Source organism: Scyliorhinus canicula, chromosome 4 (genome assembly GCF_902713615.1).
Source record: "Scyliorhinus canicula chromosome 4, sScyCan1.1, whole genome shotgun sequence".
Lineage (NCBI taxonomy): Eukaryota > Metazoa > Chordata > Chondrichthyes > Carcharhiniformes > Scyliorhinidae > Scyliorhinus > Scyliorhinus canicula.
The window spans coordinates 117,013,418-117,028,718 of record NC_052149.1 but is presented as its reverse complement, the minus strand read 5'-3'; the positions used below and the strand labels follow the sequence as shown (position 1 = coordinate 117,028,718).

Genomic DNA, 15,301 nt, shown 5'->3' with positions numbered 1-15,301 from the left:
TCTCCTTCCTCCAATTCACTTATCTTTAACACTTCTGAAGGTCCTCGAATGCTCAAATGCCAATCACCAGCCAAGAAAACAGTGACAGCCCAGGAATGTGAATCCCCCTGATTGATGTCTTATTTCCGCCTTTTAAATCAGGAATGCTGCCCACAGCCCCTCCAGTTCAGCCAAAATGACAGCCTGACTGTCTGCGAGTGACTGAAAACAACAGTAAGTACTGGAGGCAAAGGGAGGAATAGGAGATGCAAGGCAGTGTCTGGGTATCTCCTTTAAGAGCTAAAAGTAATGGAAGGTACACAAGGAATCAGAACAGGTAATAGAATGTAGACTAATATAAGGGGGCTGGAATACAAAAGGGATGAAATATGTCACCATTGTTATCCATGATGTGGAGATGCCGGCGTTGGACTGGGGGGAGCACAGTAAGAGTCTTACAACACCAGGTTAAAGTCCAACAGGTTTGTTTCAAACACGAGCTTTCGGAGCACGGCTCCTTCTTCAGGTGAAGAAGGAAGCCGTGCTCCGAAAGCTCGTGTTTGAAACAAACCTGTTGGACTTTAACCTGGTGTTGTAAGACTTCTTACTGTGCTCACCATTTGTTATAACCCTGCATGAATTCATCCAGCTGGGGATGATTGTTCCCTAGTGCTGATTGGGCTATGAGTTAACCAGCATTCGTATAACACCATTGTACAGAGCTCTGGGATACTGCATTCTTTTGTCTGCTTCGGGAAGGTTATATTGACCTTGGAGGAGATGCTTTGCAGATCCAACAGAACTATACTAGGGCTTGGAATAAATTGAGGGTGCTGTGGTTTGTATTCCGTTGAATTGTGGAACACTGAGAGCGGTGAGTAAATTAAGGTGTCTAGATTACTAAAGGGCTTAGACAGGGTAAATGCCGATAAACTTTCTCCTCTGGTGCAGTAATTGATGACCAGTGATGATCCTAAAATGACTGTTCAGTCATTCAGGAGTGATGTCAAGAAGCACTTTTTCCCACAGGTAAAGGAGTGGTAAACTGGAACCCTGTCCCCCCAAAATTCTGGGAGAATTGGAATAATGCTGAAATGTAATACCTGGTACATTTAGAGGAGAAATGATGGGAGGAGGTTAGAGTGAAGCAGAGACACCAGCATTGACAGGTTGGCAAATGGCCTGTTTCTGAGCATATATCCTACACAATCCTATGAAATTTCCAGTCAGAGGTAGATTTTGTTCGGTGAGGATTTGCAGGGATATGGAGAAAAGCTGGCAGAGGGATCGGACGTACAGATCAATTGATGATTTAAGTGAATGACAGAACAGCTTGAGGGGCTGCATTTACTGCTCCTGTTTCTATGTTTCTGATGCAATGCTTCTTAAATTCCACATTTTATGGGTTAAAGGGACTTTCCATTTATGCAGGTCTATTTATGCAGTCCTGAAAAGGTTTTAAAGATTCTCAGGCCAATGATATTGAAACAACCTCAATGTGGAATCTGCCCAGCTAGTAACATTCTTTTGCACTTAGTGTTCAGCCGGTGTGGCACCAGGGGTATGATGAGACGTGAAGTTCGCTGCTCAGTGGAACCTCGCCTGTGTGATGAGTACATCAAGCCAAGCAACAAGAAGGAATGCATGGGCACCTCCATGTGACCGTCGCTGGACTGCATCAGATTGGGGACCAGTAAGTGCTGCTCTCGATTTACTGATGTATCCCGCAGAACTCCAAAATAATTTCTGTGCTATTCGCCACTCACAAGATGGACCTTTGTCACAGACTATTTAATAAAGACACCCACTCCCCACACTGACATTAACACACGGGGACACACACCCCACACTGACATTAACACACGGGACACACACCCCACACTGACATTAACACACGGGGACACACACCCCACACTGACAATAACACACGGGGATACACACCCCACACTGACATAAACACACGGGGACACACACCCCACACTGACATTAACACACGGGGACACACACCCCACACTGACATTAACACACGGGGATACACACCCCACACTGACATTAACACACGGGGATACACACCCCACACTGACATTAACACACGGACACACACCCCACACTGACATTAACACACGGGGAGACACACCCCACACTGACATTAACACACGGGGACACACCCCACACTGACATTAACACACGGGATACACTCCCCACACTGACATTAACACACGGGGATACACACCCCACACTGACATTACACACGGGGACACACACCCCACACTGACATTAACACACGGGGATACACACCCCACACTGACATTAACACACGGGGATACACACCCCACACTGACATTAACACACGGGGATACACACCCAACACTGACATTAACACACGGGGACACACACCCCACACTGACATTAACACACGGGGATACACACCCCACACTGACATTAACACACGGGGACACACCCCACACTGACATTAACACACGGGGAGACACACCCCACACTGACATTAACACACGGGATACACACCCCACACTGACATTAACACACGGGGATACACACCCCACACTGACATTAACACACGGGACACACACCCCACACGACATTAACACACGGGGACACACACCCCACACTGACATTAACACACGGACACACACCCCACACTGACATTAAACACGGGGACACACACCCCACACTGACATTAACACACGGGGACACACCCCACACTGACATTAACACACGGGGATACACACTCCACACTGACATTAACACACGGGGACACACACCCCACACTGACATTAACACACGGGGACACACACCGCACACTGACATTAACACACGGGGACACACCCCACACTGACATTAACACACGGGAACACACACCCACACTGACATTAACACACGGGGATACACACTCCCACTGACATTAACACACGGGACACACACCCCACATGACTTAACAACGGGGATACACACCCACACTGACATAATACACGGGACACACACCCCACACTGACATTAACACACGGACACACACCCCACACTGACATTAACACACGGGGACACACACCCCCACACTGACATTAACACACGGGACACACACCCCACACTGACATTAACACACGGGATACACACCCCACACTGACATTAACACACGGGACACACACCCCACACTGACATTAACACACGGGACACACACCCCACACTGACATTAACACACGGACACACACCCCACACTGACATTAACACACGGGACACACCCCACACTGACATTAACACACGGGGACACACACCCCACACTGACATTAACACACTGGGACACACACCCACACTGACATTAACACACGGGACACACACCCCACACTGACATTAACACACGAGGACACACACCCCACACTGACATTACACACGGACACACACCCCACACTGACATTAACACACGGGACACACACCCCACACTGACATTAACACACTGGGACACACACCCCACACTGACATTAACACACGGGGACACACACCCCACACTGACATTAACACACGGGACACACACCCCACACTGACATTAACACACGGGACACACACCCCACACTGACATTAACACACGGGGACACACACCCCACACTGACATTAACACACGGACACACACCCCACACTGACATTAACACACGGGACACACACCCCACACTGACATTAACACACGGGACACACACCCCACACTGACATTAACACACGGACACACACCCCACACTGACATTAACACACGGACACACACCCCACACTGACATTAACACACGGACACACACCCCACACTGACATTAACACACGGACACACACCCCACACTGACATTAACACACGGACACACACCCCACACTGACATTAACACACGGACACACACCCCACACTGACATTAACACACGGGACACACACCCCACACTGACATTAACACACGGACACACACCCCACACTGACATTAACACACGGGACACACACCCCACACTGACATTAACACACGGGGACACACACCCCACACTGACATTAACACACTGGGACACACACCCCACACTGACATTAACACACGGACACACACCCCACACTGACATTAACACACGGACACACACCCCACACTGACATTAACACACGGGGACACACACCCCACACTGACATTAACACACGGGACACACACCCCACACTGACATTAACACACGGGGACACACACCCCACACTGACATTAACACACGGGACACACACCCCACACTGACATTAACACACGGGACACACACCCCACACTGACATTAACACACGGGACACACACCCCACACTGACATTAACACACGAGGACACACACCCCACACTGACATTAACACACGGGACACACACACCCACACTGACATTAACACACGGGGACACACACCCCACACTGACATTAACACACGGGGACACACACCCCACACTGACATTAACACACGGACACACACCCCACACTGACATTAACACACGGGGACACACACCCCACACTGACATTAACACACGGGACACACCCCACACTGACATTAACACACGGGGAGACACACCCCACACTGACATTAACACACTAGGCTACACACCCCACACTGACATTAACACACGGGGATACACACCCCACACTGACATTAACACACGGACACACACCCCACACTGACATTAACACACGGGGAGACACACCCCACACTGACATTAACACACGGGGATACACACCCCACACTGACATTAACACCGGGGACACACCACACACTGACATTAACACACGGACATACACCCCACACTGACATTAACACACGGGGACACACACCCACACTGACATTAACACACGGGGACACACCCCACACTGACATTAACACACGGACATACACCCCACACTGACATTAACACACGGGGACACACACCCACACTGACATTAACACACGGGGACACACACTGACATTAACACACGGGGATACACACCCCACACTGACATTAACACGTGGGGACACACACCCACACTGACATTAACACACGGGGACATACTCCCCACACTGACATTAACACACGGGGACACACACCCCACACTGACATTAACACACGGGAACACACCCCACACTGACATTAACACACAGACACACACCCCACACTGACATTAACACACGGGAACACACACCCCACACTGACATTAACGCACGGGAACACGCACCCCACACTGACATTAACACACGGGAACACACACCCCACACTGACATTAACACACGGAGACACACACCCCACACTGACATTAACACACGGGAACACACACCCCACACTGACATTAACACACGGGAACACACACCCCACTGACATTAACGCACGGGAACACGCACCCCACACTGACATTAACACACGGGAACACACACCCACACTGACATTAACACAGGGAACACGCACCCCACACTGACATTAACACGGGGACACAACCCCACACTGACATTAACACACGGGGACACATACCCCACACTGACATTAACCACATGGGACACACACTGACATTAACACACGAGGACACACACTCCCACACTGACATTAACACACTGTGACACACACCCACACTGTAAATTAACACACGGGGACTCACACGACTTAACACACAGGACACACGCCCCCACTGACCTTAACACACGGGATACACACCCCAACGCATTACCCACGGACCAGCACCCACAACACTGACTTAACACACACGGGGATACACACCCCCCACTGACATTAACACACGGAACACACACCCCACACTGACTTAACACATGGGGATACACACCCCACACTGACATTAACACGTTGGTACCACACCCCACCACGGACATTAAACACCGGTACCCACACCCCACACTGACATATAACAACACGGGGACACACACCCCACACTGACATTAACACACGGGGAAGACACACCCAACACTGCATTAACACCAGGGGGGACACACCCCACACTGAGTGACATTAACACACGGGGACACACAACCCCACACTGACATTAACAACACAGGGGACAACACACCCCACACTGACATTGACACACGGCCACACACCCCACACTGACATTAACACACGGGGATACACACCCCACACTGACATTAACACATGGGGACACACACTGACATTAACACACGAGGACACACGCCCCACACTGACATTAACACACGGGGACACACACCCCACACTGACATTAACACACGGGGACGCACACTGACATTAACACACGAGGACACACGCCCCACACTGACATTAACACACGGGGATACACACCCCACACTGACATTAACACACGGACACACACCCCACCCTGACATTAACACACGGGATACACACCCCACACTGATATTAACACATGGACACACACCCCACATTGACATTAAACACATGGGGATACACACCCCACACTGACATTAACACGTGGGGACACACCCCACACTGACATTAACACACGGGGACACACACCCCACACTGACATTAACACACGGGGACACACACCCCACACTGACATTAACACACGGGGATACACACCCCACTGACATTAACACACGGGGGGACACACCCCACACTGACATTAACACACGGGAACACACATCCCACACTGACATTAACACACGGGGACACACACCCCACACTGACATTAACACACGGGGACACACACCCCACACTGACATTAACACACGGCCCCACACTGACATTAACACACAGGACACACATCCCACACTGACATTAACACACGGGGATACACACCCCACACTGACATTAACACACGGGGGCACACCCCACACTGACATTAACACACGGGGATACACACCCAACACTGACATTAACACATGGGGACACACACTGACATTAACACACGAGGACACACGCCCCACACTGACATTAACACACGGGGACGCACACTGACATTAACACACGAGGACACACGCCCCACACTGACATTAACACACGGGGACGCACACTGACATTAACACAGGAGGACACACGCCCCACACTGACATTAACACACGGGGATACACACCCCACACTGACATTAACACACGGGGACACACACCCCACACTGACATTAACACACGGGAATACACACCCCACACTGACATTAACACACGGACACACACCCCACACTGACATTAACACATGGGGATACACACCCCACACTGACATTAACACGTGGGGACACACCCCACACTGGCATTAACACACGGGGACACATACCCCACACTGACATTAACACACGGACACACACCCCACACTGACATTAACACATGGGGATACACACCCCACACTGACATTAACACGTGGGGACACACCCCACACTGGCATTAACACACGGGGACACACCCCACACTGACATTAACACACGGGGACACACCCCACACTGACATTAACACACGGACACACACCCCACACTGACATTAACACACGGGAACACACACCCCACACTGACATTAACACACGGGGACAAACACCCCACACTGACATTAACACACGGGGATACACACCCCACACTGACATTAACACACGGGGGACACACACGTCCCACACTGACATTAACACACGGGAACACACACCCCACACTGACATTAACACACGGGGACACACACCCCACACTGACATTAACACATGGGGACACACACTGACATTAACACACGAGGACACACGCCCCACACTGACATTAACACACGGGACACACACCCCACACTGACATTAACACACGGGGACGCACACTGACATTAACACACGATGACACATGCCCCACACTGACATTAACACACGGGAACACACACCCCACACTGACATTAACACACGGGGTCAGACCCCACACTGACATTAACACGTGGGGACACACCCCACACTGACATTAACACACGGACACACACCCCACACTGACATTAACACACGGGGACACACCCCACACTGACATTAACACATGGGATACACACCCCACACTGACATTAACACGTGGGGACACACCCCACACTGACATTAACACACGGGGACACACCCCACACTGACATTAACACACGGGGACACACACCCCACACTGACATTAACACACGGGGACACACACCCCACACTGACATTAACACATGGGTATACACACCCCACACTGACATTAACACACGGACACACACCCCACACTGACATTAACACACGGGGTCAGACCCCACACTGACATTAACACATGGGGATACACACCCCACACTGACATTCACACGTGGGGACACACACCCCACACTGACATTAACACACGGGGACACACCCCACACTGACATTAACACACGGGGAGACACACCCCACACTGACATTAACACACGGGGACACACACCCCACACTGACATTAACACACGGGAACACACACCCCACACTGACATTAACACACGGACACACACTCCACACTGACATTAACACACGGGGTCAGACCCCACACTGACATTAACACACGGGACACACACCCCACACTGACATTAACACACGGGGATACACACCCCACACTGACATTAACACACGGGGACACACACTCCACACTGACATTAACACATGGGGATACACACCCCACACTGACATTAACACACGGGATACACATCCCACACTGACATTAACACACGGGGACACACACCCCACACTGACATTAACACACGGGACACACACCCCACACTGACATTAACACACGGACACACACACCCCACACTGACATTAACACACGGGGACACACCCCACACTGACATGGACACACACACCCACACTGACATTAACACACGGGGACACACCCCACACTGACATTAACACACGGGGATACACACCCCACACTGACATTAACACACGGGTATACACACCCCACACTGACATTAGCACACGAGGACGCACTCCCCACACTGACATTAACACAGGGGGATACACCCCACACTCACATTAACACGTGGGGACGCACACCACACACTGACATTAACACACGAGGACACACGCCCCACACTGACATTAACACACGAGGACACACGCCCCACGCTGACATTAACACACAAGGACACACGTCCCACACTGACATTAACACACGGGGACACACACCCCACACTGACATTAACACACGGACACACACCCCACACTGACATTAACACACGGGGACTCACACCACACACTGACATTAACACACATGGACAGACACCCCACACTGACATTAACACACGGGGACACACACCCCACACTGACATTAACACACGGGACACACACCCCACACTGACATTAACACACGGGGACACACACCCCACACTGACATTAACACACGGGGACACACACCCCACACTGACATTAACACACGGGGACACACACCCCACACTGACATTAACACATTGGAACACACACCCCACACTGACATTAACACATTGGAACACACACCCCACACTGACATTAACACACGGGACACACACCCCACACTGACATTAACACACGGGGACACACACCCCACACTGACATTAACACACGGGGTCAGACCCCACACTGACATTAGCAAACAGACACACACCCCACACTGACATTAACAGACGGAAACACTCCCCACGCTGACATTAACACACATGGACAGATACCCCACACTGACCTTAGCAAACAGACACACACCCCACACTGACATTAACAGACGGAAACACTCCCCACGCTGACATTAACACACTGGGACAGACACCCCACACATACATTAACACACGGACACACACCCCACACTGACATTAACAGACGGAAACACTCCCCACGCTGACATTAACACACTGGGACAGACACCCCACACTGACATTAACACACGGGAACAGACACCCCACACTGACGTTAGCAAACAGACACACACCCCACACTGACATTAACACACGGGAACAGACACCCCACACTGACATTAGCAAACAGACACACACCCCACACTGACATTAACACACGGGAACAGACACCCCAGACTGACATTAACACACGGGGACACACGTCCCACACTGACATTAGCACAGCGGAACAGACACCCCACACTGACATTAACACACGGGGACACACGTCCCACACTGACATTAGCACATGGGAACAGACACCCCACACTGACATTAGCACATGGGGACAGACACCCCACATTGACATTAGCCCATGGACACATTCTCCACGTTGACATTAACGGAAGGTGTCACCTTAGGCTTTCTACACCTTCAGTACCTTCCTTCCTGGACTGAGGAAGAGATCTCAGAGCATTCCCAGGTATCCATTCTTTTTCTTTTTTTTTAAAATATTTTTTTATTCTCCTTTTTCACATTTTCTCCCAAATTTACACCCACCAACAATAAACAATAATCAGTAACAAATATGTCAACCCTCATATCAATAACAACGATCCCATCCTCCCACCAACCCCCAAACATTATCCCGCATGTTCACATAAACAAATGACAAAAAGGAATTAGGGATCACCAATAGTCGCCATCAACATACTCCGCGCCAACTAATGTTCGATGTTATCCAGTTCTTGAAAGTGCATAATGAATAATGCCCATGAATTGTAGAACCCCTCTATCCTTCCCCTCAGTTCAAACTTAACCTTCACAAGAGTCATGAATTACAACAGGTCCGCCCGCCACTCCAGGGCACAGGGTGCAGAGGTTGCTCTCCAACCTATCAGGATCCACCTTCGGGCGATCAATGAGGCGAGGGCTACAAATCTGCCTCTGCACCCGTTTCCAACCCTGGCTGGTCTGACACCCTGAATATGGCCTCCCGGGGGCCCGGGTCCAGTGTTACGTGCACCACTTTAGAGATTACCCAAAATACCTCCTTCCAGTAATCCTCTAGCTTTGGGCAGGGCCAAAACATATAAATGTGATTAGCGGGGGCCCCCCCCGCAACGTTCACACACATCTTCTACTCCTTCAAAGAATCGGCTCATCCTCGCCCTCATGAGGTGTGCTCTGTAAACCACCTTCAGCTGTATCAGCCCCATCCTCACGTACGAGGTGGAGGCGTTCACCCTCCGGAGCACCTCACACTCTCCAGCGCACCTCACACTCTCTGGAGCACCTCACACTCTCTGGACCACCTCACACTCTCCAGCGCACCTCACACTCTCTGGACCACCTCACACTCTCCAGCGCACCTCACACTCTCTGGAGCACCTCACACTCTCTGGACCACCTCACACTCTCCAGAGCACCTCACACTCTCCGGGTCACCTCACACTCTCCAGAGCACCTCACACTCTCTGGAGCACCTCACACTCTCTGGAGCACCTCACACTCTCCATAGCACCTCACACTCTCTGGTGCACCTCACACTCTCCAGAGCACCTCACACTCTCCAGAGCACCTCACACTCTCTGGAGCACCTCACACTCTCTGGAGCACCTCACACTCTCCATAGCACCTCACACTCTCTGGTGCACCTCACACTCTCCAGAGCACCTCACATTCTCCAGAGCACCTCACACTCACTGGAGCACCTCACACTCTCTGGAGCACCTCACACTCTCCGGAGCACCTCACACTCTCTGGACCACCTCACATTCTCTGGGTCACCTCACACTCTCTGGACCACCTCACACTCTCTGGAGCACCTCACACTCTCTGGACCACCTCACACTCTCTGGAGCACCTCACACTCTCCGGGTCACCTCACACTCTCTGGAGCACCTCACACTCTCTGGAGCACCTCACACTCACTGGAGCACCTCACACTCACTGGAGCACCTCACACTCACCTCACACTCTCCATAGCACCTCACACTCTCTGGAGCACCTCACACTCTCTGGAGCACCTCACACTCACTGGAGCACCTCACACTCTCCGGGTCACCTCACACTCTCTGGAGCACCTCACACTCTCCGGGTCACCTCACACTCACTGGAGCACCTCACACTCACTGGAGCACCTCACACTCTCCGGGTCACCTCACACTCTCTGGAGCACCTCACACTCTCCGGGTCACCTCACACTCACTGGAGCACCTCACACTCACTGGAGCACCTCACACTCTCTGGAGCACCTCACACTCTCTGGAGCACCTCACACTCTCTGGAGCACCTCAAACTCTCTGGAGCACCTCACACTCTCTGGAGCACCTCACACTCTCTGGAGCACCTCACACTCTCCGGAGCACCTCACACTCTCCGGGTCACCTCACACTCTCTGGAGCACCTCACACTCTCCGGAGCACCTCACACTCCCTGGAGCACCTCACACTCTTCGGAGCACCTCACACTCACTGGAGCACCTCACACTCTCCGGAGCACCTCACACTCTCCGGAGCACCTCACACTCACTGGAGCACCTCACACTCTCTGGAGCACCTCACACTCTCCGGAGCACCTCATACTCACTGGAGCACCTCACACTCTCCGGAGCACCTCACACTCACTGGAGCACCTCACACTCTCCGGGTCACCTCACACTCACTGGAGCACCTCACACTCTCTGGAGCACCTCACACTCTCCGGGTCACCTCACATTCTCTGGGTCACCTCACACTCTCTGGAGCACCTCACACTCACTGGAGCACCTTACACTCTCCAGAGCACCTCACACTCTCTGGAGCACCTCACATCCATTTTTTTTCTTCATAAATATTTTTATTGGCATTTTGCATTTAAAAACAGAATGTTACAGAAAAACAAAAATACAGGAACATCAATAGTCATAATCCACACAATGGTAATGACAACACAAGGGCCCAAGCTGTCACCATGTCTTTGTCAGGGGTCGAGGTTCTATCCTACTTTATTTACACCAGTGTTTGTGTGTATTATACCATTTTTTTGAAGGGTTTTTATTGAGACTTTTACCGTTTAGTGGCAAGGGTTATACTCCCCACACCCCACCCTCGTCTCTGCCGGCTTTTTGACTTGGCGGCTGACTTTTTCCCATCTTGCTGGGCAGTGCGGTCGATGCGGGTTTAGAGTGGGGGATTGTAGGTACATTTGGTGCCTGCTTGCTGGGGGTTAAAAGGCCGTGTTGGAGATCTTACACGAGAGCCACCGCTCAGCTCATGGCTGCCACCCGAAGTCAGCTATTCATTCTTTACCTTGGCTCCCTGCTTTTCTTTCACTATCCCACTTCCTAACATTATCAAAATTATGGGGGTGACGGAACAAAGGTTCAAATTTATGGATTAGCTCATAATCATCAGCCTTTATTGCTGCTTGTCTCGTAGATACCACCCTTTTGTCTTCAACATGGGTTCTTATCAAAGAAGGAGCCTCATAGGGAGTTGAAACTCCCAATGCCCATCATTGGCATATGGGTGTCACTGGTAAGGTGGGCATTTATTACCCAACATGAATTGCCCTTAAGAAGTTGGTGGGTCTCATATCTCTGTGGTCCATTGGTGAAGGTGCTCCCACAGTGCTGTTCGAATGGGAGGGAGCTGGATTTTGTCTAATTACTCACGAAGGAATGGTGAAATATTTCCAAATCTGGAGTAGGATTGCCAACTGTGACTAAATGTAATCCTGGAGGGTTTGTCACATGATTTGTCCCCATGGTTCAGCCATTCACTGGCCAACACATCTATCCTGGTGACGTGTGGCATTTCCCCCCCATGTTCCACAGTCTTACCCCCCACTTTCCACAGTCTTATATCTTATAAAGAGGAATGTTGAAAGAAAATGACCAAAAAGCAATAATTTTTAACACCCTGATCATTTTTCTTCATGATTGCATGAGGAGTGACTTTGAATTCCTGGAGGCATCAGGCTAGTCCTGGACAGTTGGCAATCCTATTGGGGCATGTGTGTAAGACTGGAAGTCATGAGCCACCCAAGAGCCTACTCTCCTCGTCCTTTTAACTGCTGGAAGTTTTGAGTTTGGCAAGTGTTGTTGCAGTTCGTGACCTATCGATTTAGATTGATTTCTAAGCTGCAATTTTCCCTTTCCCGTTAAAGTGTTCAGGAGTCTGTGGAGAGGGCCGGATGACACGCTATGTGGTTTGCAGGAACAATGACGGGAAGGTGTTACCGGACTCACAGTGCGACTTGACAACGAAGCCCCTGGCAGTGCACCCCTGCGGAGATAAAGACTGCCCTCCCCACTGGGTGTCACAGGAGTGGGAGCAGGTATGATAGTGAGTTAAACACTATGCTGCAGGAATCAATGGCCAAATGGATCAACTGAAGCGAGCAGCCAATTTCAGCAAACCCTTCAGTCAGCTTAAAAAAGAGGTGAACAGAAATAAAAGGGAAAATGCTGAAAAATCTCAGCAAGTCTGGCAGCATCTGTAGGGAGAGAAAAGAGCTAACGTTTCGAGTCCGATGAGTCTTTGTCAAAGCTAACAGACAGAGAGAGTGGGAAATATTTATACTGTGGAGTGAGAATGAAAGATGAGTCATAGCCACAGAAACCCAGGGAAACCGGGTGCTAATGGCCACAGAAACCAAGGGGAAAGAGTGTTAATGGCAGCCCCCAGAGAGGACAAAAGATGTGATAGGTCAAACAGCAGGGAAACTAACATCAGAGGATGAACTGTAGGTGTGGGGGGGGAAGCAAAGAGGAAAAAGGTGCAGGAAAGGTGGGTAAGATTGGTGGGGGGGGGAAATTAAATGTATATTAAGAAAGAAAGAAATGGTAAAAGACAGTTAAAATGAAATGAAAACAAATGGGTCGAGGTGGGGCTGATCATCTGAAGTTGTTGAATTCGATGTTCAGGCCGGAAGGCTGCAGCGTGCCTAACCGGAAGATGAGATGTTGTTTCTCCAGTTTGCGTTGCGCTTCACTGGAACATTGCATCAGGCCAAGAACAGACATGTGGGCATGGGAGCAGGGCCTTTTGTTAAAACGGCAAGCAACAGGAAGGTCAGGATCCTGAATGCGAACAGATCGAAGATGCTCAGCAAAGCGATCACCCAGTCTGCATTTGGTCTCTCCGATATAGAGGAGACCACATTAGGGAGCAGCGAATGCAATAGACCAAATTGGAAGAGGTGCAAGTGAAACGCTGCTTAACCTGGAATGTGTGTTTTGGGCCTGGAATGTTAAGCATGGAAGAGGTAAAGGGGCAGGTGTTACACCTTCTGCGATTGCATGGGAAGGTGCCATGGGTGATGGGTGAGGTACTGGGTATGGTGGAGGAGTGGACTAGATTATCTCGGAGGGAACGATCTCTGCCGAATGCTGACAGAGGGAGTGAAGGGAAGATGTGTTTGGTGGTGGCATCACGCTGGAGTTGGTGAAAATGGCGGAGGATTGCGCTTTGCATACGGAGGCTGGTGGGATGAAATGTGAGAACGAGGGGGACTCTATCCGTGTTCTGGGAGGGAGGGGAGGGGGCGAGGGTAGTGGCGCGGGAGATGGACT

General features: G+C 50.8%; 1 protein-coding gene across 2 annotated transcripts in view; it reads left to right on the top strand.

Moving 5' to 3' along the window:
- si:ch211-267e7.3 (ADAMTS-like protein 2) overlaps nt 1-15,301 on the top strand; it is a 190,088-nt gene that overhangs the window by 139,633 nt on the left and 35,154 nt on the right. For both annotated transcript variants that reach the window (XM_038795019.1, XM_038795020.1), the window contains exon 15: nt 13,894-14,064. In XM_038795019.1, the coding sequence (XP_038650947.1) occupies nt 13,894-14,064 (171 nt within the window). The remainder of the gene's footprint in view (nt 1-13,893; nt 14,065-15,301) is intronic.